At 40.4% G+C, this 27,785-nt stretch overlaps 1 protein-coding gene across 3 annotated transcripts in view; it reads left to right on the top strand.

The window, feature by feature from the left end:
* Window positions 1–27,785, top strand: part of LOC127970238 (B-cell lymphoma/leukemia 11A-like) — a 51,401-nt gene that overhangs the window by 5,884 nt on the left and 17,732 nt on the right. Inside the window, exon 2 of one of the 3 annotated variants that reach the window (XM_052572630.1) lies at window positions 13,592–13,626. The exons of the other annotated variants lie outside the window; for them this stretch is intronic. Within the exon in view, the coding sequence (XP_052428590.1) occupies window positions 13,602–13,626 (25 nt within the window). The 5' untranslated portion in view covers window positions 13,592–13,601. The remainder of the gene's footprint in view (window positions 1–13,591; window positions 13,627–27,785) is intronic. 3 annotated transcript variants of the gene reach the window in all.

Below are 27,785 nucleotides of genomic sequence, written 5' to 3'. Positions count from 1 at the left end.
TTTAAAACAATTTTGTGGGAAGGTCCATAACAGCTTCTCAGCGTGTTACTGCATCTGCTGCCATGGCAGGTCAGACAGGGAAGAGATATTAATTAGCCATATTATACACGATTTCAGACATAACATATTCAAGGTTAGTTGTGACTGCAGCTTACCATGAATGTATAAACCAGAATAATTTGAGTATGTGTGTGTGTGTGTGTGTGTGTACCTGGGTTAGAGGTGCTTTAGAACATCACAAAATTGCAGAAGGAAAGCTGGTAGTTCAATGCTTTTAAGAAAAACATTTTTATTGCATTTTTATCATTTTATATATATATATATATATATATATATATATATATATATATATATATATATATATATAGTTATTCTATATTTTTTAAGGGAACTTTTTAAATTCTGTTTTCTACAATTTTGTATATATTATTTTATTATTTTTTATATATTTTATTGTTACATTTATTTATTTTTATTTTGTCATATTTTTATTTTATATAGTAATTGTTATTATTTATTGCATCTATTTTTAAAGATGGATCATTAGACTATATTTCAGACGACCAAATAAGGAGATTGGTATGTGTGATGTAACCACTCCATTTCCATATAGAGCTGCTCAGTGTGAGAGAAGGCAGTACCTGTCACAGAGGAATGGATTTGCTGTGTGAGCATATAAAGTGGCAATGCACACGTGTGTGTGTGATTGTGTATTACCCCAAATAGCACAATGTATCCTTGTGAGGAGGCCTTACTAGAGAGAACCGAGACCTTCTCCTCTCCCATGCAGTGATTTGATACAGTCATAATGTATTTATTTAATTTTTAATCCTTAAATGAGATTTTGCATCCTTTCAGTTCTTGAAAATGGCAAAAAATAGACAGGTTGACACAAAAGTGTCTTGTTGAATTAATGCTCTTCCCAGAGCTTTGAATCCGCTCTGTAGATATAATCGGCATCGTGTCCTTTGCCGCACAATATAAGATGTCTGATGAAATGTAAAAATTATGCAGAGTAACATCCTATGATCTTCTGTTTCGCAACGCCTTGTCCAAAAACATGTCGATGGAACAGATTGAATTCGCTTTGGCTCACGATATGGGGCCATTTGGAGCTCTGAACTTTTTTTTTTTTGTCAAGCGCTTTTCAAGACTCTGTCTTTCGCTATGGCAGCCCTTCAGAAATTATGACTGCTCTCCAATAAATCGGCAGATTAGATCGGACTAACACTGCCGCCATGCAGAACGGACCTCAATACAGATAATTGTTTTTTAAATGGCCTTTGCTGGGTGGGTTTTTAATGCCTCTAACTCTCCCGCTCGCTTGCCCGTTTTGTCACTCTCTCCCTCTCTGCTATGCATATGGCTGTAGCAGTCAATGTAAATCAGGGGCATCCAATTAATATTGAATCAATTACACTGTGTGCGATTGTCTGGCATGTGAGCCGCCTGCAATTTTCTGTGCCAAAATGTGACCCAAATGAGTGGCTTAACAAAGACCCCAGCAATTTAAGCTTTTTTTTCCTTATTGTTTTTTTCTTCCTCCTTTTTTTTTTCAATCACATATTATCTGGAGCTTGACGATCTGTCATGATCATAATTATCATCAAAGCGCCTTTCTGGATTTCAGCTGTGAGGGAGCGAGTGTGCTGACACTGATCGTTTTTTAAGAGGACTTCTGAGGAGCAGCGTTAGCTGACGTTCGGTCATAAGTGAGAGCCAGTTGTTTTTATTTTCAGAACCGCCCCGTGAAGTGTCTTTGACAGATGTAACAGACTTTCTTTAGAGGGACATGTGGAAATATGCATGTACACAGATGATGCTTAGTGTCACAAGATCATTTTATCTGTGCAGATGTGTGTGTTGGCTGTCATGGCTTAATATGGGGCGACACCCAAACCTTGTTTGTCCTTTTTTTTTTCAAGAAATCAAGAAAATGAATTATCGGGAAGTGACAAAGAGACATGTCTTACCCGATCGGCGATGGTGCCCTGGAAGTGGCTCTTTATGAATATGTATTCAAATTGTAGGGGTGGAGGCATTCTCCTCTAATTTTCCAAACCTTTTTATTTCCCTTCACCGGCAAGATTTCTTCATACACAAGACCGGTCGTCCCTTTCAAAGAAAACCGTGCTGTTGTATGCCCATGTGTGTTTGTATCTAGTCCCTTCATATGTGTACCATCTCCTGTCTGATCTTAGAAAAAATAGCAGTACCGAATGTGTGTGTGTGAGAGGTGTGCAGAGCTTTTCCAGAGGGAAGAGGTGTAATAATAGCACAGAAATATGTTTAATTCTCTTGGAGCTGTTTTGCTGCATGTGGAGATGTGTCTCGCAGCATCCCTCGCAGAAACATTGTGATATTCTGCATCCTCGGGCTTGATTTGCATGATACAGTCGGCTCGGTGCTGTGGGGGTGGACGGCTTCCTTTCATTCGCCATTCTCATCTAATGGGCTACATGGCTACGGTTGGGAATTTTGTGTTGCACGGGAAAAAACAAGAATCCATTTTTTTTGTTATTTGTGCAATAGTTATTTGTATTCAGTTGAAAATGAGATATATTATGTGAAAAATGTATATTTGAAAGGTTTAAACCTTAAAAATCACACCGTTTTACCTGTTTTTTGCACCAAAGCGGGCATACAAGGAAACAAAGGTATTTAGCAGCCAGACGGGCACTGCCTGGCACGGTGCCACCCGCTCCGTCTCAGTTCTCCCACCCCCGCACCCCTTCATACGCTCTTAGCACCCAATGACGCTCTCACCCCCCCATCCCTCCCTCCTGCAGACAATGGCATCGCCTCCTCCATCACAAGAAGAGAAATATCCAGCTCTCTCCTTTCTGTCTGTCCTCATCTCCATAATGCCACCTGATCACGCCGTCTTTCTGCGACTACCTCGAGCGATCGCTTTGTCTTTCCGCCGGATGTTAGGTGAAAAATAAAAGCAATGCAAAAACGCTCAGTATCTGTTGTTGTTGTTCGGAGGCACGTGCAGATGTAGAGTTTCATTTTAGGTCCGTGAGAAGTGTGATTATGCCTCTGCGGAGAGATTTTGTGGTCGTTTTACTGATATCCAAGCTCCCTTCTGGTCTGATCTCCAAATTTTATTTATGCCAACATGTGTGCGTGTTTTGTATGTGGGTGGACGCGCGCAGACCCACTGGGTCCTGTCATATTGCAGCTCTCAAATTGTGTCAGATGTTTCAGAGGAACGTGTCCATAAAAATGTTTATGTACTACAAAGCATATTTATAAATCTCGGCGGATTACAGACAGCTTCTATAAACACAGATAGGAATGGTGGAGAGTTGCTAGGCCGTGTGCATGTGTGTGTGACTGCAAGAGGCCTGTGCATTTGTTTGTGGTTTTCTGCAGCCGTGAGGTGTGTGTGTGTGTGTGTGAGTTGGCACTAGTACTGCAGGACATCCCTCAGCAGCCAATGCCAAAGAGAAATTGGCACGGAGCATGGCTGGAGGCATCGGGTGGGCTTCAGGAGGGGTGTCCTCCACTACTCTGTTTACCTTTTACACACACACACACACACACACACACACACACGCTGTCAGACACATGCGATGGACTCGTCACTGCTTCAGAGCTAGGCTAGTTAAATTTTCACTTCTGTGTTCTTTCTTCTTTCTCTATCCCTACTGGTATTGTTGGGTGGACACAACTCCACTACGAGGTCACCTTGACCAGCTATGCCCCCGCGCCAGCCAGGTCGCTCAATACGATCAATTCATCTGGGCTCTAATGGTTACAGATGGCAGGACTTGAGTCTCTACAGACACCTTCAGCTCTCAGTGTTTTTTCTTTCTTCTCCCTTCCTGTCTGTTTTGCTGCTCTTTCTATCATTCTGTCTCTACTAATCTCTTAAGGGGGTCCGCTTCCCACCTGTTGGGAAGAAAAATCACAAACGAGATTACTTTAATATCTCAACAGTTGCTCCAAACAGTGCTGAGATTAAATTTTTATTTTTGCTGATATCTCAGATTTTTCAGATTTGTCAAGATATCTAAGTCTGCAATCAAATTTCTCTTAAATATATATATTTTTTTACTTATCTATCAATTAGGTCAGTTTTTGTTAAAAAAATCTTTCATTACCCTTTGTAACTTCTTTAGCAATCTCATAGTTTTAGTAAAGTTTTACCCATGTCTAAAAACTGATAAGATTTGCCTAGATTTGAAAAGTGTGCAACCAAATCTTTGTTTGATTTGATTTTAATTTATCCACGTTCATTTTCTTGTTTATATGTAACCTTTCATCTCATTTGTGTCTATTATCATTTCTCCTAGAGTTTTTTTTTTCTCCTAAAGCAAAACAAAGAATTTAAGAAATTTTGTTTCAGATTTTTTAAATAGTTACTTGAAACTATAAAGTCAACTGAACTATAAAAGAGCAACATTTTTGCCAAAACTGAATTATACAGACTTATCTAAACTATAATTTTAGAGTTTACACATTAGTTTTGTGTCTATTTGTATGTATCCTACAGGATTTTAAACATCTGTTAAAAGCTTAACGTTGTTTCAGATGTTTATCCTTTCTTTCTTTCTTCTTCTTTTTTTTTTTTTACCCCTCTTAAAGTTACTTAAAACTCAAAGCCACCTGAACTATAAAAGAGCAATCTCTAAGCAATGAATTTTTTTTCTCAGGGAAGTGCCCTCAAGAGTTCACACAGGTGAAGACAGGACGTTAGATACCCATTTCCTGATCCGGTTCTGTTAAAAAAAAACACCAGAGTATTAAGCAGGACAGGTTGTCTCTTGCAGGCTGGTGGATCTCCATCAAAACCTTTCACTTGAAGCCACTCCACACCCCTCGCCCCTGTGAGGTCCTCAAGAGCGTGCGTGCCACAACTGGAGCTGCCATCCGTATCTCCCTCTCGCTGTTTGTGTGTGATTTGGGTAGTTGCCTGCTTTGCTCATGTTGGTATTGGGTGCCTGCCTAGTTTTAGTGGGTTGTAGTGTTTGTGTATGTGTGTGTACACGTAGTTGCGTGTGTGTATGTGGTTTTAGACTCTGCCGCTGAGACAGTATGCAGACGCATTGCGTGACGAGAGCTGCGATCTTTCAAAGATTAATGATTAGCCTAATTTTCTTTTATTTGACATTTTTTGATTATTTCTGTCATCTAGACACTATATGTTAAATTTAGAAAATAGAGTTTAACAAAAGATTGCATTAGATACATTTATAAGGTTGGTTATGTTTATATGATTATTTTTAGTGTGTTTGTTATCTGTTTGCTGGGTATTCAGATATCCAGATATTCGGTACAGTAAGCTCACTGTAGCTTTGTGTGTGTGTGTGTATGTACATATATGTGTGTATACTGTTTATAGATCCATATGAATGTTCAGAAATGTCCTGTTCTGTCAGTTCCAGTGGTGACTGGGCTCTGAATCTCTTCTTTACTGTGTTGGAGACCCGTGTGGGTCACAACCCCTCACCTAGAGCAGGACGGCCTGTCATACTCTTTCCCCTCCTGCCTGCCAATAAGTTAATTGCTTTATTTTTAGATTTGAGTGGGATGAAGCCGCCCAGAGCCCAGCTGCAGCCCACACAGGCTCAACCTACCTGTGACCACAGGAGCTCTAATATTTGATCTGTGTACAGTTAGACACAGATATCAACCTTCACTTTCATTTCATTTCATTTTCAAGACTCAGATTATGCTTTTTTGAGTGCTCACCTGAAAACTCCTTTTGCTTTTGTAATTGAAGAGAATTTTATATATTTCTCAGTGATATGGCATTTTAGAGTACAACATTTTTTTTGGTACTATATATATATATATATATATACAACTAAAAGAAAATGATCAACCTTCAATTTAATTGATAAAGACACCAAATCATCTCTTTTTTTGTGTCTTTCATATTCTATGAGTGCTGAAAAGTTTTGATACAGTGTATTTGTATTTACTTACCTGTAGCCTTGATTTGATTTAATTGAATTGCTTTTATTGTAAATATTATCAGCACTGTAATTTGCATAACTAATGGAAAACAAATGATTATGTCTGCACTAAAGCTAGGTTTTTATTACCTCTGTTACAGCTCTACCTCCTCAGACGTCTGCTACCACAAATATTGAACTGCTTTTCAAATGCTCATTTACTCAATAAGCCGGCAATTGCCATAAAAGCGTTTCCTCTTTATCTTTTGTTAACCGATCTGTATGAAACCAAATAGAAGCAAATAAAGATTTTGAAGAGTCGAGTAAAGCTGAAAATCAGCTTGGTTAAGCAACCATTATTGTGCTGATTGGTCTCTAAGCTCACACCTAGACCCTCACTAGCCTCTGTCAGGCCCATGGGATTCACATACACACACACACACACACACACACACACACACACACACATACACATGCACACACGCACGCACGCACACTCCTGTTAACAAATTTAAGGAAAATGGTGCAACATCTACTCGTAAAAACATGTGCTGGTGACACACACACACACACAAACCGCTACTTCCTGACTGAATCTTACTGATAATTTGCTCAGGCTCATTTGAATTTTAAGCACTTCTTTAATCTTCAAAGCCTAAATTGCTTTATGAATATGCATGGTGTGGGCAGACTTTAGTTCATTACCTAGTTGTAAATTCTAATGACCATTAGGTCTTCTCAGTAATTGCCAATTGTTTTGCATTTTTGATTGGCCTATTACCATACGCATTCTGAACACATCAGCATGGCCTGTCAGACCTTCTGCAGGGAGCTGTCTATGAGAAAGCATGCTTGCGTTCGTAAGTGTGTATGTGCATGCTTACATAGGGGAGAGGGTCATGTGGAGAAAAAAAAAAGAAGAAGAAAGGAAGCAAAGGTATAAATTGCTTCTGAGCGTTGCTTTTTTTCATCCCGGATTTTGAGCGAGAAATGGAGGTTGTAAATGAAAGCAACGTTTGTATGTGAAGATTGAAAGTTCACCGGGAGATTTGACATATTTAATTTACTTGATGACTCCGCACACCCTCATTAATGCACTTTGCATACAGCGGCGCACTTAATCACTGCTGATCAGACTCGGCTCAGCCCGCCGTTGTAGCACACTGCAGAGATAGCGGAGAGAGCCTCGTCTAACCACTCAAATTACGCACACACTGACAATGATTCTGCCTTCTGCACATGACGATATTTGTACATTTTTTTCCCTGCTCCAGACCCACCGTAAACCCCTTCCCAACAAGGAAGCAGATGTTGAACACCTCCTCCCCCCAAACACACACACATACTCTTGCTGGGATTCAAATGCTAGTGCCATTTTCTGAGAGTGATTTGTCTTACTAAGTGAGGCTCTCTGTTAACATGCTGAGGGAAATTAATTAAATCTTTCAGCACATTGCGTGTGTCCCTCCGCATGTGGACATGTGGCTGTAATGGTTCCAGATCTCAAACATGTTCATAGAGTCGGAACCCATATGGAAATGCACACGTAGTGACACACACACACACACAGACACACACATCTCGCCATGTATCAGTGTATTCATTTCCCAAAAGAGAGACTGTCATATGTAATTGAACCAGAAAGAGACTGAGAGTGGGCATGTGGACAAAAAATATCAATCAAATAAATTCATGCATGTATTATAATGAGCAATCAGATAGAGAGCTGAAATAAAAGAAAAAGTTAAATGTTATGAAATTTAATTAAATAATAAAATAATATTTTAATAATGAAATAAGAATTAAATAATAAGTTGATAATTTTAATAATAATAATAATGATAAACTAAACTAAACAAACAAACAAACAAACAAACAAACAAACAAACAAACAAACAAAACCCCAAAAGGTAAATAGTTTTTTTTTTTTTTTCATATTTTGCATATTGCTGTTTTTCTCTTTTCTCTCCTTGCCTGTTTTCACCAAAAGTGCTTTGAGGGAGCGCTGAAGCCTACATTGCGATGAAAAAGAATTCTTAATCAGGAAAAAAGTAAGTTGTGCACGGCTGCACGGTTCACTCCTCGGATGGACGCGCCACTTTCAGGAGAGGAGGGGAGGACAGGGTTGGAGGGGGAGGAGAATAGACTCGGGCCGGTGGGACTCGGCAGGCACTTTTTCCTCCGGACTCCTTTAGCCCTACCCTGACTGTGAGCATGCTTCAAAGTTGTTAATATTCAGCTGGGAAACCGTATCCAGAACACAAATAAATTATTAAGTGCATGAACTTTTTAGGCAGTAAGATGAACTGATGGGGCACATCTGTGAGATCCAGGGTCTTTTTTTTTATTTGTGTGTGTGTGTGTGTGTGTAGCGTGGTGTAGTATGGGTTTCTTTGCATGCATGCGTCTGTGTGTGTGTGTGTGCCTGTTTGTGTGCATGTGCAGAGTGGATCTGCCCTTTCCGACTTCCCAGCCTCTGGTCTCCGGCCAAGGGCATGCATAATTGATTGCACACGCGCTATCATTTTCTTGATGTAATTGCCTTAGTAAGATATGATGAAATCTAATGGATAATTTATCGTCTCAAAATGGGTAAAGAAAGAACGAAACGGCTGTGCATGTTTAGGGGGAAAGCGCTGGCTGTCCGCTTGACTCCATCCCGGGCGGCATGTCTGATGTCTGTAATATGGGTTGATTAGTTCTCTTTTCTCCTTGATTAGCGGACTTAAGGAGTAAATTCTTTATCAATCTCTCCATCCTGAGGTCTTCCCTTTAGCCATCTGTGTCTAATTTCATCCTTAATTCAGCTTTAAGCTCTTTTCCCTCTTTGTCACCATCTCTTTGCACCTGTACAGCAGAGTGTATTGTCATCCTTTGGGAATTATGTTTGTTGTTTGATTGAGACGTATTGCTCTGGACTGCTTGCAGTCAGCTTATGTGATCTGTTGTGTGCCGCATGCATTCACTTGTGTGTGTGTGTGTAAGTGTGAGATGAGATCCTGGCAAAGGCTCTGGACTGTTTGTTTCACAGTGGGGGTAGTGAACCGTGTCTGTTTGTGCTCTGAACAGGAACCTATCCCTGATGGGTGCTGCTGTCTCTAGTCTGTTGCCTGAGCTCATACAACACACACACACACACACACACATGCATGCATAAACACACAGTGGGGCTTTACCTGTGTATTTGGACCATGCATGATATATAGACGACCTGCTCATGTTGTGGCTGCCTTAACCCCTGTATCAGCTGTCATCGGAAACAGAACGATCTGAAAAGTGGGAGGAGACATATTCTAAACTTCATCCGAAAAGTGATCACTATATGTTTATTCTAGAATATAGTTGGGAACCAAGAGTTGCAAGCCAGAACTGTTTTTTATGCATTGCTATTCAGTGCAATGCAAAGTCCAATTTCCTAGCCTCTGACTCCTATGTGCCAGTTCTTTTTATTGAAAACACTGCGCAACCAGTGACGTCTGATTTCCAAGCAAATGACACCTATGAGTCAGTTATTTTTTTTAGTAAAAAAAATAAAAATAAAAGGTGCTGCAGTAATATTCAGTCTAATTCAGTTGGACTTGATCTGCAAGTCTTCTATTTCAGTATGTCCGATTTCATGAACCATTCTGTGGCTCATGAGACCTAAGTCGCTGTAGTTTTTGGTTGTTCATAAGATAATGTAACTAAAGATAAACATTATACATTTAGTCAGTTGTATTTTATAAACATTAAGAAATTAAGGGAATATGTTGCCACATTTTTTTGGTTCTTTTTTGTTTTACATTTATTGTTGAAATAATCCAAGCATTTGGCAACAGAATGAACTTTCTAAGGTTTATAATAGTATGGGTGACATGTCTTTATATTCCACATTATTTATCAACTGCAAAAAATATTGGACACTATGATAAATGTTATACCTAACTGAGGAAAGGTATGAAAAGAATATATAATGCTGTCTTTGATTGCGAGACAAAAACTGCAGTAAATTGCCCTCTATTTGAAAATCCCCGCAAGCAAGTACTAAAATACCCTTAAGTCCAGTTCTTTTTTCCCTTTCTCCTGTGCCTTCTCTCCCTATCCCTCCCTTGTTCTTTTATACTTTTCCCTCTCTTGAGTTTCATTCTCTCCGTTGCATGTCATTCCAGGGAAAATCCAGAAGCCGTATGAGTCTCGACACGTCTGAGGCTAATGCTAACCCTTCTTTTTATCTCTTCTCTGCCCTGCTGGATCTCTCACACAACTCTCATTTTCGTTCCTAATTCTTCTTTTTGTCTCATTTCGATATTTCTCTTAAAGTCAAACACAGTATCCATGTTAAAAATCTGCTATACAAAATCCAATTTAAACCTGGGAAGAAATGTTTTTGTCTTTTGAAAATTCTCAAGTTATGATTTAAAATGTGAAGATTCGGCACTATTAACTATGCAGATTTGTCGTATTGATCATGGGATTCATTCACTCAATCAAGTTTTTGGATCATTCTGGAGAACGTAATCATCCTATTTGACATAAGCATGTGAGTTCATGCAGCTTGTGTGCTAAAACAAAAAAAAAATCTGAATTTCATGTTCATATTTAATTCTACGTTTCCACTCAAATAATCATCTGATAATAAAAAATATTTTTTTGCATTACAAATATGCAAATAGAAGCATGTTCACTTTTTGGACCCCACTGAATGTGATAAAATGGTGGAAGGAATGGATCCAGGTCGCAGAGGGCCTGGTTAAGCACATCTGTTCCTGTGAGGGGGCATTGGAATGGGGGTGGCAGAGTCGAGGGGGCATCCACACAAAGACAAAATTGTCCAGTGGGCCCATTAGCCTCCTTGGGCTCAGTGTGGTCAAACTGGCTGAGCCAGACAGGATGATAGATTGCTTTGTCAGAGTCCCAGGGTGAGCCCTGAACCTGAAGTACTTTGTTTATCTCCAACAAAAAGGGAAAGGCTTTAGAATAATCTACGTCTGTTTCTTTTTCGGAGAAAGAGCGAGCGGCGAGGGTTTGAGGGGGTGAGGGAGGTGCTGGATGAAGGGGGAGTGCTGGGGCCCTATGGTGGTTGTCCATTAACAGATGAACTTGGCTGAGGTCCAGCTGTTTGATGAGACAGTGTCATAGCCCGCACTCACTCTAGCCTTTACAATTCCTCTCACCCTTCTCTCTCTCTCTCTCTTTTTCTCTCTCTCTCTCTCGTCGGTCGTGTTGTCTGCTTGTCTTTTTTCCTACCCCTCATTTTCAGTCTGCTTGTCTGCCTCTATTACTTGATTTCTCTTTCTCTCTCTTACACTGTACCTGCAGCCGATTCCTCAAATGCTTCCAGGTTCCTTTTCGCTAAAGGCGAAAACAACGCTACTTTTCTCTCCACCAGCTGCACCCCCTCCAGTGTCAGAACCAGTTTAGACCGGTTAGCTGGCCTTGTAGCCTGGGCTCCGTCATCATCTTCTTTAGCTTGGAGGACTTTTGAGAACAAAAACAAAACACCAAAAGAAAACGAAAGCGCGATACTGATAATGCTCATGATCTGCGGGTCCCCGGTGGTGATTTAAAGTAAAGAAGGAGTTCAAATTAACACGAAAAAGCGCTATTAGGTTGAGGTAAAACACTCTTTGAGGAAATCAATGTGTTTGAGGGGTGATTTTGTTTCCATTTAGTAAATTTAAGCTGAGCTCAGGGCATTAAATGGGACATGAAGGCCCTTTGTGTGTGTTTTGCTGGACAGGGTCAGATATCGAGTGAGCCATAGCAAGGGCATTTCCTTGGTGGAGTCTGTCACTGTCCGCCCAGCTGCGCTGTGACCGCCTGTCTGATCGCCACTTGTTAAGCAGCTCGCTGAACTCGGGACCCCTGATGTATGACCCACTTACCCTCGGCCAACAGAGGACACCATCGATTCCTCCCTCTACTCTGAGGGATGGTCAGTGAACCCTGGGCCCGGCACTGACCCAGCAGCAGTAATTCATCGGTTGGGACTGTGCTTCATAATTCAGTCCTGGAGTGATGTGAAACTTGGATAGATTGTTTGATTTAGACATAGGTCTGCAGTGTTCAAACAGTCATTAAAACCTGGGAATATCAGGGAAATTAAGGCCTTTGAAAATGACAAAATATAGTAATTGTTGGGTTTTTTTTTTGAAAGAAATTAAATGTTTTATTCAGAAAGTATACGTTAGACTGATCAAAATTTACAAAATATTTCTATTTCAAATAATAAAAAAAAAATGTAAGCAGCACAACTGTTTTTAAAATGTAATGTTTCATGAACACCAAATCAGTATATTATAATGATTTCTGTAGAACATTCTCAAAATGTACATTAATTCATCAAATTTACTCGCATACAAATGATTAATTTTAGATTTTTTAGAATGAGTATAGATTTCTTATATTGGCCTGTTATTGACAATACCATGAAAATAATTATTGTCTAATTGGTATTGGCCAGAAATTCTATATTGGTGAAATCCAAGTAATCATAAATGTTTCAAAAAGTCAATAGTACCAACCTCCTGGACATTAAGTTTGCTGCTGTTGATTTGATAGAACAGATCTTAGTCTTTTTGATTTGTTTGATTTTGTTGAATTTCTGTTTCACTGTATCAGATCTAATCATCGGAACAAGCATTGATTTATTCATTCGGATACATACAAGCAACAGTTTTTAATATTCTATACTAGAATGGTCTTTTGAAGGCAAGGGTAGACTGCTTCCTTCTGGAGCAATGTATCATAAAAGCAATCCCTCTTATCTGAGGCATGGCCCACTTCCCCATCTCATGTGAGGTGTCGTATCAAAGGTGAGCATGGACACAGGGAACAGAGGTCAGTACTGGTCTACTCTGCAGTTAATCAGCCATGCCACGCACAAACACACACACACACACACACACACACACAATCTGCCTCATAGACACAGCTGAAACAGTTATCCACTGGATCATACTGCTGGGCACCAACTGTCAATCACTGGCTGGGATCCGACATTATGCCTTTTTAAACTTTATTGTTTGGATCATAAATGAGGCTATTATTTAGATTTTCACATGTGTATTTTTCTTTTATATAGCTTTATTTGTGTGAATATGTACATTCTTAGTATTCAGCATGTCACCAAATGTTTACGACACAGTCACAGTTATGTTTATGCATTTAACCAGCACCAGTTTTAGTTGAATGATTTCCTGGTGAGTTTTATTTTTCCTCAAATATGTGTTCGCCGGAGGGCAGTCACATTTATTTGTATGTGAGTGAGTGTGTGTGGCTGACCTGAATAGTCAGTCTAGAAGTTTTCTCCAAGTACTCTTTAGGGAGCCGGCTGTGAATATCTCCAGCTCTTCCCTTGAATTCATGGGGATAGACCAGAAAATATGTGTCTCCGGTCAAATGTTAGCTGTGTGTGTCTGTGTGTGTGTTATACACCTTCCTGAATACCAGTGTGTCTGTTATTAAAAGCAATAACTTTCTCAAAAATGAAACCGTATCATCATTTACTCACCCTCATGTCATTCCAAAACTGCTAACGATTTAAGGATTAAACACAAAAAAGAAGACATTTTGAAAGATGTTCCAACTGTTTTTGTCCATACAATGAAGGAAAAAAGGGGTCCTAAAAAATAGGATCTAAAACAACACTAGATCCTATTGACTTTCATTGTACGAACAAAAATATCTTTTTTTGTGTTCCACAGAAGAAAAGTCATGCAATTTGGAACAACATTTACAGGTGAGTAAACAATGACCAGCAAACTAACATATCTATGTACATGTTCAAGCTTTGTTTTGGTGGCAGATTCACAGGTCACGGTGTGTGTGCTACATGAGACGGCTGGTATTTCAGAGTGTGTTCAATTTGGCGCTCATGTATGTGTGTGGAAGAATGGACTGTGGTACATGTAACCTGATTGGGGTCAGAGATCTGAACCCCAGATGTAACCACAGGCCAGATACGGCTGGGCCTGGGCCAGACTTACAGGACATAGAGAGACCAGAGCGGTACGTATAGGAGGACAGGCTCAACATAGACAACATGGAATTCATTACACCTTGCCCACCGTCGCTGGCTTGGATTTCTAAGGATATATGTGATCCGGCTATGTGTGTATTAAATAGCACAGAGCAAACTCGATACTATTTCTCACAACTTTGGCCAGCAGGCTATTTCTGGATACACACAATATCACACACAATGTACAAGAAACTGCAAAAATGTGTTTTATTTGATGTTAGCATTACAGTAACTACACAAACAGTAACTTTTAAAAACAAAATCCCACTACACCAACTGAAAAATAAACTCCTCTACTTCCTCCTCTTTTCAACCGTCACTTTCCCTTCACACTTCACTTGCTCACTTTAAAACCATGTGAGTGATGTTTTAAGGTGTCATAGATGATGCATTTGACCTCAATTTGGTAGATTTTATTGGTAGATGTCCCATAATGCATTGCAACAAGCTCACTGGAAAAAATAAACTCAAGATCATGCAAGATTAATTGATTACTAATAGACATATTTTTTTAAATGTTATTTTTGTATAGATGTTTTTGTATTCATTAATGAAATAGTTCAGTGTAATTAATTAAATATTGATTTTCATTTTCATGGCTACTCAAAATTGACCCCCTCCCAAACTATATATCAAATTAGATAATTATAATGATAATGATAATAATAATAATAAACATAATTTAAAACATTCTATATATTGTGGAATACTGTAAAATAAAAAAGTACTTGAGAAATACAATATTATATTAGGCTATAGTAAAATTATTATGATGTACAAAATGACTATACTAATATTTATGGCTGTCATAATTTCTTAATTTCCAAATGGTAAACAAATTAACTTTTTTAAATGTGGAAAACAAAAAAATAAAATAAAAAATAGTGGAAAGTTTCTCTTTTGTTGACAACAGCTAGCTTATAAGTGTTTCCCATTGCAAGTTAGGAAGATGACAAGAAATAGCAATATCCAAACATCAAACATTATTGAAGGAGAGGTTTTATAATATTTATAATGCTGGCTTAGAAGACAGCTGCAGTATTTTGTGATAATATTATTTTTAATGAAAGCATAGGGTACTGGGATGCCCAAGCAACACAGGTGAAACCTTTAAACCGCCCGTCCCTTCAACTGCTTCTGTTCACATCAATAGAGAGAGAACAAGGTAATGGGTTCGCTGGTGTTGGAGTTTGATGTATGGATTATGTTTACCGTGGCATATTTTGTTTGTGTGCGGGGGCTGTAAGATTGGGCTGTTTGATGAATGGACATGCCCTCCAGATTCACATCAGCACCTGCGCACCCTTCCTTTCCCTCCATCCTGAACACAGCAGTCAAAACTGCCCCCTCACACCCCTGGTGCACCTCCATTTATGGGGTTATAATTGGCTTGAATTAAAAAAAGTGCAGAGACAAAGAGGCTGCATCTTTTTTTTCTTCTTCATAATTGTGTTTATATAACCCATTTCTGATGTTTACTGTCCGTGCCATGAAAGGATATAGTTATGTTTATCTTGGATACAGGTTCACCCACTGTTAGATGTTTCTGTTTAGTTATGCAAACGTGAAGTCTTTCTGCTTACAGGGGCCAGAGTATCTGTGATGTTTGCTTTTGGGCTGTGTGAAGTCTTGTTAAAGTGCCTTTTATTAACAGTTTGCCTAGACAAGAGCTCTTTGGCACTGAGGCATAGAGTGAGAGTGAAAAAACGGAGAGAGAGCAGTTTTCCACAGCTATTACTCCTGCAGAAGGACCATCAAAAGCCACATCAGTGCCCTTAATGGGGCCCAGTCCACAACTGATAGCTTCAATGTGTCCAACAAAACTATAATCCTGAATACTAAAATATCCAGACAGCTTTATGTTTGTAATTCATTAGGTATAGAACATGGAATAAATAGAGAAATTAATCTGTGCAGCTGTAAAATGTGGGGTTTTTAAAGAATTGTTCACCCGAAAAGGAAAATTTCGGTCATTATTTACTCACTCTTAAGTGGTTCCAAACCTGTATGAATTTCAGCTGTAGAAAACTTAAGATACATTTTTGAAGAACATTGTGAAGAGTAAATAAAGATTGGGGCTGCTGAGTTAAAAAAGGGTGCAAAAACTCCATTCAAGTAGTTGTAATAACAGTAGAATAAAATTTCAAAGTTAGTAGAATTAAGAATCAAATTTTAATGAAAATATAAAAAAAATTAATAAAAAACATATTACTTTAAATTATTAATTTTTATGTTTTTATTATTTTAATCTATTTAAATTAAATGTAAATAAGTAGGATTAGGAATAAAAGATTAAAATTAAATCAAAGAAAACATTTTATTTCTGTGCTCATATGTGCATGTGCATGTGCATGTGTTGTATCCAGAGCTCTGAGAAAACGCAACAAATTTTGTTTGTGCACACTTGGAGATTAAAGCTCATCTGATTCTGATCATAAAATCTTCTGATCCATTCGGCTGCTGTGATTAGTGAGCCAGTTAGCTGGTTTTGTGAATTGGATGAGCCAATTTATTGAACAGATTAAAAATGATCAGTGAAACTCACCAAGAAGAGCTAGTGAATCATAACTTCTGTTATTCACACATCTTTTGAAGATTACATTGAAAGAGTTGCACAACCAAGTTTATGATGCTCTTGCATCTTTTTAAAAGCTTGACAGCTCCAGTCCCCATTCACTTTCATTGTATTCAAAAACAGAGCAGCCAGTACATTTTTCAGAAATTCTCCGTCAGTGCGCCACAGTAGAAAGAAAGTCACACCGGTTTGAGACAACATGAGAGTGAGCGAATGATGATGTAATTTTTATTTTCGACTGATCTATTCCTTTAATTCCAAAATGTGGTGGAGTTTTTGGCGAGTGCAGCGCAGGCTTTGTGGTTTGCATGAGAGCAGAGGCCGGTGGCACTCTGTGTGGGGTGGAGAGGTGAGTGTGTGAGTTTGATCTGCTCCATTGTCTTCCCTCTTCACACAGTGCTCTCCAGTGAGAAGTAATCAATAGCAGCAGTGGCTGACTCTCTGCCTTTGTCTGCGTCTCTCTGCAGCTACTGAGAGACAGTTTTGACATCTCGGCATGCCGCGGGCAAACTCTTACCCTCTCTCTCTTTTGCGTACACACATACACACACACATCATGCCAGCCTGGCTGCTCTTTGTTCAATGTTGTACTGCTCTGCCTTTCCGGCACACACAGGGGCTTGTGTAGGAGTGTATCTCTGTCTCTCTCTCCCTCTCTCTCTCTTTTTTTTAAACATTCCATTTTTATAACCCTGCGCTGTTAAACGCATTACACTGATTCCATAAGCCGTGCTGTTCTGCTCTGGAGAGCTGATGCTGTGAACTCTGACCTCTGCCAGACTTTATAGCCTTTTAACGAAAAGTTGTTAATGCCTTTGATAAGTTGTGGGTCAGCTGCATGTGCGAGGGAGCGAGCGTGGACGGGCCGTGGGGGAGGAGACTGTGTGTGACCTCACTGCTGGAGTTGAGGTTGTATCAATAGCCAGCGAGTTACTGGCTCTTCAGTTATTTTTAACTGTACAGTAGTTCTTGTGCAGGACTGGGGGAGCTGTACTGTTAAAAACACAGTTTTACTCTACTATGGTGAGACCTGCATGTGAGATTGAGATCCTCGTGAATACAGTCCTCATGCATCTGGTTTCTTTTTGACCATTTGCACCTGGTGTTTGTTTGTGTTGTGGATGAGTGTTGTGGAGAAGGCAGACTGTAAAAAATAAAATTGTTTAGAAAATGAGAATGAAATGTTGGTAGTGTGGTAACTTAATAAATAGTTTTGGTGGCACTGGTCTTTTCATAATTCTAAAAATAATAATTAATAATGAAATATTTTACAAAATTGCTTTGGATAAACATGTCTGCAAAAATCTATAATTGTAAATAATAATTTACTATAATATACTTTAAATTTAGTTGAAGTTTTAGTAATTTTGTTGTGTGCTTATATATCTATATTAGTGCTGTCAAACGAAATTAAATCCAAAATAAAAGTTTTTTGTTTACATAATATATGTATGTATACTGTTCAGTTATGTATATATGCACACTAACAGTAAATATTTTGGAAATATTTACATGTATTTAAATGAATAAATAATATTCTTATTTTATATTATATACAAATATATTTAACATAGACATAACATATTTTTCAAGAATATATACATACATCGTTTATACATATATGTATATATATATATATATATATACATTTTTTTTATCATTTTATATTATTTTATTTTTGGCCATGTGCAGCAACCTTTTCCTCTTTTTCTCTCTTGTTTTGTCTGTGTTTTTCTCTCATAGTCCTTGAGACCAGTCACAGATGTCTGTTTCTGCTTGACCAGACAGTGCTGTGCGAGACCTGTTTACAGCAGAGAGCAGTATTCTCAGGTGACCTCTCTGCCCTGCAGACTAAAGGACTGTGTAACACTCTTCATATGTCTTACTCGCCCTTGTCCTTTATTTATTTATATTTTACACAGAAATGAACAAAAGAGGTTTACTCTCCGACACTGAGCGTTCACAGGCCTCAGCGGAGGTGAGCGTGTCACAGGAAGAGAGAGTAAACTGTAAGAGCAGTCCGCTGGGGTGAGCTCTCAATTCAGCTGGCGGTCAATAAACCGTTCCATGTCCCCGCTGACCTTCAGAATGGAGTGACCCCAGCATCCCTCACACAGATCTGACCAGCGGGCCGAACTGCGCTGGACGCGGACACAGCCCAGGCCGCTGCAAACAGGAGCACACATAGAGCTGTTATAGACTAAAGGGCGAGCACAGTTCAGGATTGATTTTCTGTGGGTATTTGTGTGCGTTTGTAAGTGCGTGTGTGTTTATTTTAAAGCGCGGACCGGAGTATTTTCCTGGCCACAGGAGCCGCCACGTCTCTGCACAGATGCCCCGCTGTTTATCGGCTCTGCACTGTATGCATAATTTAAATGGAGACCTTAGCCGCACAAATTAGAGATGGGCTTCTGTTATCATTCATAATTCTCATCTGATAACCACTAATAACAGCCCTCTCCCTCCTCCGACGATGCTCGCTGGATAATGGACCTAACAGCTTTAACCAAATTACCTCCAATACGTATATGCCACAAGGCTAATAAAGCCAAATAAATGTATCACAGGCCGGGTAGCCCAGTGCCTCCTAATGCACATAAATCCACGCTGGCTGGCTCTCATTACCCTGTGTGTGTAGCGGAGGCTAAATCCTGTCTCTATCATGTCCTCCTCCCCCAGTGACCACTAGCTGCCAAGTCAGAGAGGCGAGCTGCCAGTAATCAGCGCGCGTTTCCCCTCGTTCGTCAGCGTGCGCAGAGCGGCCCGCCGCTGTCATGGCTGCATTTATTTGATATAAAATGCAATAATATAACAATTTCATGAAAAGAAAGATCAAAAGAACAGCATTTATTGGAAATAGATTTTCTGTAACAATGTAAAATCCTTTACTGTCATTTTGATCAATTTAAGGCATCCTTCTTTGATGAATAAAATAATACATTTATTAAAACAAAATTAGTTACCCTAAACTTTTGAACAGTACTGTATCTGCTGCTTTCTTGAAACTAAAAAATAATGAACAGTCATTAAAAAAAATAGTAAGAAAAAAGGTGAAAAAAACAATTAAGTTAATTTAATAAATATTTTGTAAAAATGTTTGTATTATTTTTGATTAATAATTAATTAATTTAGCATTTTGTGTGCACATCATTTGCAATATTTAAATTGCATTATGTATATATGGGCATCATTTCAACCATTGGTCCTGCTCTTTAGGAAAAATCCATCTTTGGAGCAGTAGAACTGATGCAGTAGTCACTCTGCTGATGCAGTTTACTCTGTTTGTATCGACTGAGTACATGTGGACACTGTTTGGTGTAGTGATGTGTGTGTATGTGTGTGTGTTTAGAGGAGAACATCTGGACATGACAAGAATGCAGAAGTGAAAATCTCGCACAGCAGACTAAATAACCCCCTTCATTCACTCCCCTTCATGTCTTCATCAGTAGCTGTGAGAGGCCCCCTGCCCGCTCTCTTCCTCCAGTCTCCCTCTCTCTTTTCATCTCTCTGTTTTCAGCCCACTTTCGAGCAGATATGTTAGAGACATCCACTAGTACTCGAAATGTACAACAAATGATCGATTATGAAATTGGATCATTTTGGATCATATTCAAGAGTGTTAAACTTTGCATATTTGCCACGTTTACAAAGATAAATCTGCTTAGGTTGGAAGTGACCTCAGTCGAGCAAAGTTTCACCCAAATTTCGCTAATATGGTTGCTCACTAACGGTGACTTTCAGTTCAGGAACATCACTAACATATATATGTATATATATACACATCGAAACCTCACTAATGTGAAAGTCAGCCACCATAGTGGTCTCCCTCCTCCTTTGTCCCTTTATGTCTCTCGTGCTGTTTCTCACAAGGTTTTCCTGTCACACGTGTCCACTCCAGACGGCTTCACCTCTCGACACCTGAGGAAAGCAAAGCAAAAACAGGTAGTGAAAAACAAAACCGAGAGAGCAGCGTCTGTGAAGCCATTGAACCGGAATGCTTTTTTTTTCATGTTGTTGCCTCAGTGATGTACAGTGAATCTGTTTATTTTTCAGTGGAAGGGTGTTTCCTCCTCTCTATAAATATTCTCTCTCCTGTGTGTATGAGAGAAAGAGAGTACGATGATGGCCTTTTGGCTCTTAAACACACACGCAGTGGTTTTAGCGTGGTACTCTTTTGCTTTGAGCTCAGCCCTGACCTGCCAGGCCCTGTCTCAGATTCCCATGAAGGGCGTGTTGAGACCTTGTGTAATGACACAGTACCACAGAAGCTGCTCAACCTGTCCCCCGTTCTCCTCCTCCAATTTCCCCCCTTCTTCCATGCGCTAATCTTTTGCTCCTTGATTCGGTCCAAACGGTCACAGCTTGACGGACCTGTGACCGGAGATCAGACTGTCTATTCAGAACATGGGAGGTTAAATTGAACATTTTTACATCATCCATAAATCCTCGCTCTTTCTTTCTGCTTGCACCTCCTTGTCTCCTACTTGCCCCCAGATTTGCAGACAAAAGCACGTAGGCCCATTGTTGCATGGCGGTTGAGGGCTGAATGAGAGACCGCGGGTCACTGGTGGGTTTAGGATTGGCTAGGCATGCAGGGAAAGGGTGGAGCTTGAGGGGGGTATGGCGGCCTGTGAGAGGATCCCACCCGATTCACTCCCCTGTTTCCCAGGCACCCGGCGTCTCTCTACGGTTACACAAAATGTCCGCCATGGCTCCCCTGTTGCCAGGCTCTATTATTAGCAAGTGTCAGTCAGTTATCTGAGAGTAGTGCTTTTAGCTGCCATTTAAGTGGCTGACACTCAGGTTTTGCAGCAGATTAAATGAAATTTTAGGCGCTGTTTGGCTTGGCTGCGAGCGGACAAAGGAGGCAGCTGTTGTTGGAAATGTAATCTGGCACCAGCGGGAAAAGGGTGCCACGGCTGACACTGCCTACCAAGTCTCCATCCATCTATCCGACGCCTTATTTCCAACCGTGGCAAAAAGTCCCACTCCATCCTCATTAAGCACACGGAGAGACTTGATTTGAAAAGTTGACTCCGCTTTTTCCCCCCGTCCTCTCAGAGTTGGACGTACCGTGAGATACGTTTCACACCCTGCTGATGAGTGACTGCTATTATTCTTTCCATTTCTTATTCAGCAGTTACATAAATTCATGGTTACGTTCGGCCTGTCAAGGTTCATGTGATTTCCTCAGAATGAAGCTCTTATGTCAGAGTAAGAAGCTCCAGACAGGTGAAGGAGCCTTTGTGAATGTGTGTTTGTGTGTGTTCTGTAGGTCACAGGGGATTTCCTAGTCTGCGTTACTGTACCGTGACTCTTACAGTGTCACCACACCCTGCCCAGCGCTGCTTATCAAGTGACATGCCAAAGTTTCTTTCGGCCTTGTTTGTACTTCTATCTCTTCCCTCCAGAGGTGTGTCCAGACTTTTTTTGACTAGAGTGGCCCCTGTAGGACACACTCATGCAGGGGTGAATATACTAGTCAAGCAATTTTTACTGTTTACACCAGAAGACTCCAAATAACATGCATTTTTATTTATAATATAGTTTAAATTTATTATTACATTTATTATAATTAATTTTATAAATAAATATATTTAATATATAAAAATAACATATTTCTCTGAAATATACACATGCATGTGTGTGTATTTATATATACATAATAAATATACACAGTACACATACATATATTATGCAACTAAATAGTAACTAAATCAGTAACAGAGAATCAGAATCTTGAATTTTCTGGAACAACAAAGTTTATTTTATTATTATTAAATATATCTACACTCAAAGTTTCTGTTATATATGAGGGGCCTTCAAGTCAGAAAGGTTGAGAACTGCTTTGCTAGATTGATAAGTCAGACTGCGTTTTCACCTAAGCAGACTTACATGCTGTCCTGGAACACTGACATGACACATTACAGTCTGAACAAAATGCTTGCATTGTGTTTGCAGAGAACAGATTATTTGAGCGTCCTTTATTTTCTATATTTTGGTTCCTTTATGATAATTTCTTTAATTTTGGTTTTGTTTTTGGTTGACTGATATTTAGCTTTTTTAGATGTACCCATAATGTGTAATATTTGTGCTTATATACAAAGTACCGAGCCTTATTTTGTGTATATATATATGTGTGTGTGTGTGTGTGTGCACAGGGATCTGGAGTTTGTTAGAGGCCTCTCTCTGCCCTTTTCCAGCCCTGATGAAACGTGTGAAAAGAGACAGTTGTAAACGAGTGCAGAAAGTAGAGGGGGTCTGAACTGTAAACGGCATCAATTTTAGCCCGCCCGCTTCCTCATGCTACTGCGGGGCAGAGAGTATTGATGTCAGCCGCCGTTTGAAGCCAGTCTGCGCTAAGTGCTCTGTTCTGTGACTGGAATCTGATTGTCTGTTTTTAATGAAATGGATTAGTTCCACTTGTCCACTGTGAAACGAAATCATTTCGCTCTGTTCAGACGGGCTTCTAAAAACAGTCTGATACTGTACAGAGCTGTGGTATTTACAAATACAGTGCTAGTTTGCACCACAGCCTGAATATACATTATCTGTTTGGCGGGGAGCCACAAAGGGCAAAAATGGCACTGCTTGCGCTTTGCTCAGCTTACGTCGCTTTATATAACTTTGTGTTCTGTAATGCAGCATGGGGTCGAGGACCGAGCTCAGGAGGGCAAGGTTGAGGTCAAAAATTAGAAGCTGAAACAGGATCATATGCACATAGTGAAGTCTCGCCTACACATACTCGTATAGAGAGAGACCGGTGTCCTTTGCTCATCTCAACTACTGGAAAAACCTTGTAAGTTTAAGGCTCAGACGGGTTTGGTAAGTCGGTTTTCTAGAAACGGTAAACACACTGCATCATAATAAATGTCAGCGACACACTCCTCTCTCTTTTCTCAAGGCGTTTTTTGGGAAGTCCAGGCACTTCAGATAAGCATCTGAGATATATATCTTCAATCTGAGCGACCTTACAGAACGCTCTCCCCCCTTTATTCTCTTTACTTCCTTGTACCCTGTTTCACGCCACCCCTATGAGATCTCTGATCTATAGGACCCTGGACACATTTTTGGCAGAATGTGGAGGTAATGTTCTAGCATGCTTTGAGTTGTGGCTCCTTGCCGTGTTAAAACCTGATTTATTGACTTGAGCCGTTGAAGAGGGCTTGCAGGTACAGCTGCGGTAATTAAAATTTCTATATCAGTTGTGTAAGCGTCCCGGGTAGGAACGGGTCACATTTTTGCTTATGAATGGCTGGTATTCTTGGTCTTCATACATGAAAAGGACTTCACGCTGAGTTCAGAGTGTTTGCTTTGTGTCCAACTCATACCACTAACTCTGTCTCCGAGCAGAAAAATGGACGGAGATGAAACAAATGTTAATATGATCGTTTTGCAGAGGAGGGCTCGGACTGTGGCCGTACTGGCTGGTTGTTAGAGGTGGAGTGTTTGTAGTCCTAGTGCTGAGCTGTCGGCGGTAACGTACGATGGGATGATATGGATTAGAACACTTGTATTGAATTATCTCTGGGACTGGGAGTAAATGTGGGTAGAAGCGTTGCCATGAAGAATTAGACTGAGCTGCAAAAGCCACAGCCCTGCATGCATAGCATCCATCTTACCACCCCGTTATTGATGGTAAATGTTATACTGTAGTATTAACGTCTTCTTTCCACATCGTACTAATGTCTGTCCCCCACCCTTCAAACACACACATACAATGAGATGAAGATAAATATTTGCACCATTTTCTTAGACTGTCATACTGCATTGGCTCTGTAACTAAAATCAGGAATTCTGCTAAAATACATTTTACAATAGCATCACAATAGCCGCTCCTTTTTAAAAGGTAGCATGACATGACAATTGTATTTTATTTTTATTCAATTTTTTTTCTATACCACACTTTGCAGCCAAACAAGCTTAAGAAATAGTCAAACAGACTATTTCCTCTTATTTGTTACTTTGGGATATATATATATATATATATATATATATAAAATGAAGATTTTATTTTATATAATTTTTTTGTATACATTTTTTATTTTTCTATATTTTATTTAGATATTTGTTAGTAGCTTTAAGTACAGCTAAGAACTAACTTTAACCTCACCTTGGCATTGCTATATCAGACATATGGGAAAAGTGCTCTGGTGTCACAAAACCTAAAGAACTCTCTCTCTTACCTCTAGTCTTTCTCTCTCATTCTGCTAATGGCTGTGGCCTGCTAAAGGGGGCAGTAGAAGGTTCAGCCTGAATTTTTTATCCGATAAAGTGCAGGGCCGCAGAGTGGCTTTGAGTCATGCACTCTGTCCTGCATGAATAAAGCAGACGCACTACAGACAAGAGCTTGTCCATTCACCTCTGCCTCGCTGCCTCACCACGGGCATCTGATGTGCCTTATCAGTGTATTGACACATGGCACAAATTGTTTTATGACCACGTGGAAGCGGTTTGTTTCCTGATCTGAGCTTTGATGTCTGTCTTATTATCATTTTCACCCAACCCCCTCGTCTTTGTTTTAATTTCTTACATTTATACACCTCTGTGGCCTTGGCCCTCAGCCCTGATGGACATGTCCCCTCTCTAGCACCAACATGTACTGTAAACGAAGATACTGAAAATGAGTCCAAGCAGCAGATTTCAAGCCCAAAGGTTAATGTGAAAAGAGATAGAGGTAGGCAATCTTTCCAGTGGGTCATTCATTTATGCTTTATGAACTTATGTGAGATACTGGTCTACCTCACTGCCCTCTGGACACTAGCAATCCTAAATAACTTCATTTAATAGTGTAGTGTAGTAAAATTCTTTCACAGTTTACTCACTCTCATGTTGTCCAGACATGTGTGACTTGCTATCTTCTGCAGAAGACGAAAGAAGATACTTTGACTAATTTTTCAGCTGTATTACTCCTGTGAAAGCCACTCTTTCTTTAAACTATCACCTTTTGTGTTTAACAGAATAAAGTCATACAGGTTTAGAATGAGTATTGATGGCAGAATTCCAATTTTGGGGTAAACTCTCCCTTTAACTACTTTAGCTTGCAGGGAATTCCACTTTGGCTTCAGATCTGTCACTGATTTATTATAAATTCTGCTGTATTTATGAGAAGCTTTAAATGAACTTGTAATTTCCTGGTATACACTCCAGTATTATGGAACAGGCCGCCAAAACACATGTCTCCAGGGAGAGAGAGTGAGAACAGACCCGGAGAGTACGAGCGATTGAGACGAGGGGCAGCTCTGCAGACCGCCCGCACTCTCACCAGCCGGCCATGCGCCAGTCGGGAGGAATGCAACAGCAGTGTCTTGGCCGCTCTTGAAACAGTGCTCTGTTTGTGTGTGGCCTCATGTCCCCGCTGCGCTCGATAGATGTGCTCTTGAAGGCATGGATGTCACATGTTTTCCCCAGACCCGGTGGACATGTCACACAGCTTGGGGTAGCAGTCAGGAGGGTGGTGTGATGTTTCGGGTCAGCCGGAGTTCTGTAGGGTTTGGTGTCCTTGCCCTCTTGGAAAAGTTTAGTCGAGTCTTACATCTTCACCCATCTTCCTCCAACACACACATCTCTGGTATTAGTCGCTGTGGTTTCTACGCCAAATTTGAGGCATGTATGTTATGGCTACGCTGAGAGGTTTTGGAGTGAATCGGGGGCTTGCTGGAGAGTGAGTCACAGAGTTCCTTTGGGAATGAGATAGGGAGTGTTTGTTGGCTTTGACATGGTTGCTGGGTTTCGCTCTCTGGCCTTGGCTGACATTACCTCCAGTTCTTGCCCCGGCAGATCCAGCCTGTTCGTCCTGCTTGCCTCCCCCTCCTCCAGACTGTACCGAAAGCCGAGAAAGGCAGGCGCAACAAAGAAACCCAGATAGCGAATTCTGAGGGGATTCAGGGAGTGGAGCACGGGGAGCGCAAAGACAAAAACAGGTCGGGAGAGACGTGAGAGTAGGAATTCCACTGAAACCTGAAATGGCTTCAACGGAAAAGCCGAGGTTATTTATGTGATCACACTCGAGGCTATTTTCCAGGAGGGTGGCATCCTGCCGTAGCCTGTTTAGCATTGATAGGCCACATGCTATTAGCATCCGAGTCCTGCCGGTATCTGAGGCCGAGTGAATTTATGTGAATAGCAATTTAATCTTCTGGTTTTAATGGGATATAAAACTCCTTCCCGGACAACTGTCCTCTAATAGGTCTTAAAAGTTGTTTGTTGGTGTCTATATGGGGGTAATTAGTAGACCCATATCTTTGGGAGAGGGCGTCGGTGGTCGGGCCCTGGCTCTTCCTGCGCAGCCGGACGATCTTTTGGTCCTGGCTAAAAGGCGCTGGCCACTCCTCGAAGGGAAGCATTTGGAGGGCTTGTGACCACTGCGCTCAGGGGGGTGGAAGGGAAATGAATGGCACAGCACTTAGAGTTTCTCTGATGGGAACATTAGCCACATTAGACTGCTCTCAAAATGCCCTAATGGAGCACTCACACTCAAGCACGCACACACCACTAAAAAAAAGGATTGCAAATAGTTTTCTGGAACTTTTTAATGTGTGATTTATATATTTCTTTAATTTGCCAGCTGCCCTCTCCCTTGCCTCTTAAGTAAGATGAAAAATGAAACCAGGACGGCCGGTAATTTCTCTGGACGAGATTGATGATAAGAGACAGCGGAAAAGCGAAGGGATCTTCAACACCTCACAATCTCCTTAGATGCCCTGACTTTAAATCGACTCCTGCGCCACATGCTCTTGTCCGTAGCTTCCTCTTTTTCTCTTCCATTCTGCTTCACCGTGCGAGGAGCTACTGTGGGCTTCCTTTAAAGGTGGTGGGTATGTGTTTTGGGGGTGTTTGTTTGGCGCTAGTGGCTGGGCCTTGGTGTTTGTGTAAATGTCAGAGGCTGTGTCGTTATTGACTGCTCTGTAACGGCTGTGTGCCTCTGTGTTCTCCTACACAACTAGCCCCAGGCGGCCTGCTGCTGCAATACTGCCTTTCTTCTGACGTTCATCAAACTGCTGCTTCTCTCTCTCCCTCTCCCGTTTTCTCCCTCCCAACCCCTGCCAGCCTCTCGCTTACTTTCCCGCTCTCTGGATATGTTCTTTTTAGGGCAGTGCCCAGTAGATGTGTGCTTGTCCACTCTGAATAATTTAGAGAAATTTTTGTCCTCTTGTCAGACACAGGCCTGAGCCGTGAGGCAGAGTGAGTGATCTATCTGTTTAGACCTTCTCTCATCGCTTTTCATTTTCACCAAGCCTCACCAACGCAGTCTGTTCACTGTGTTCTAACAAAGTCTCTAATGTTTTTTTCATTTCTTTTG

The sequence above is a fragment of the Carassius gibelio genome, chromosome B13 (assembly GCF_023724105.1).
Source record: "Carassius gibelio isolate Cgi1373 ecotype wild population from Czech Republic chromosome B13, carGib1.2-hapl.c, whole genome shotgun sequence".
Taxonomy (NCBI): domain Eukaryota; kingdom Metazoa; phylum Chordata; class Actinopteri; order Cypriniformes; family Cyprinidae; genus Carassius; species Carassius gibelio.
This window is presented reverse-complemented; position numbering and strand designations above follow the sequence as displayed.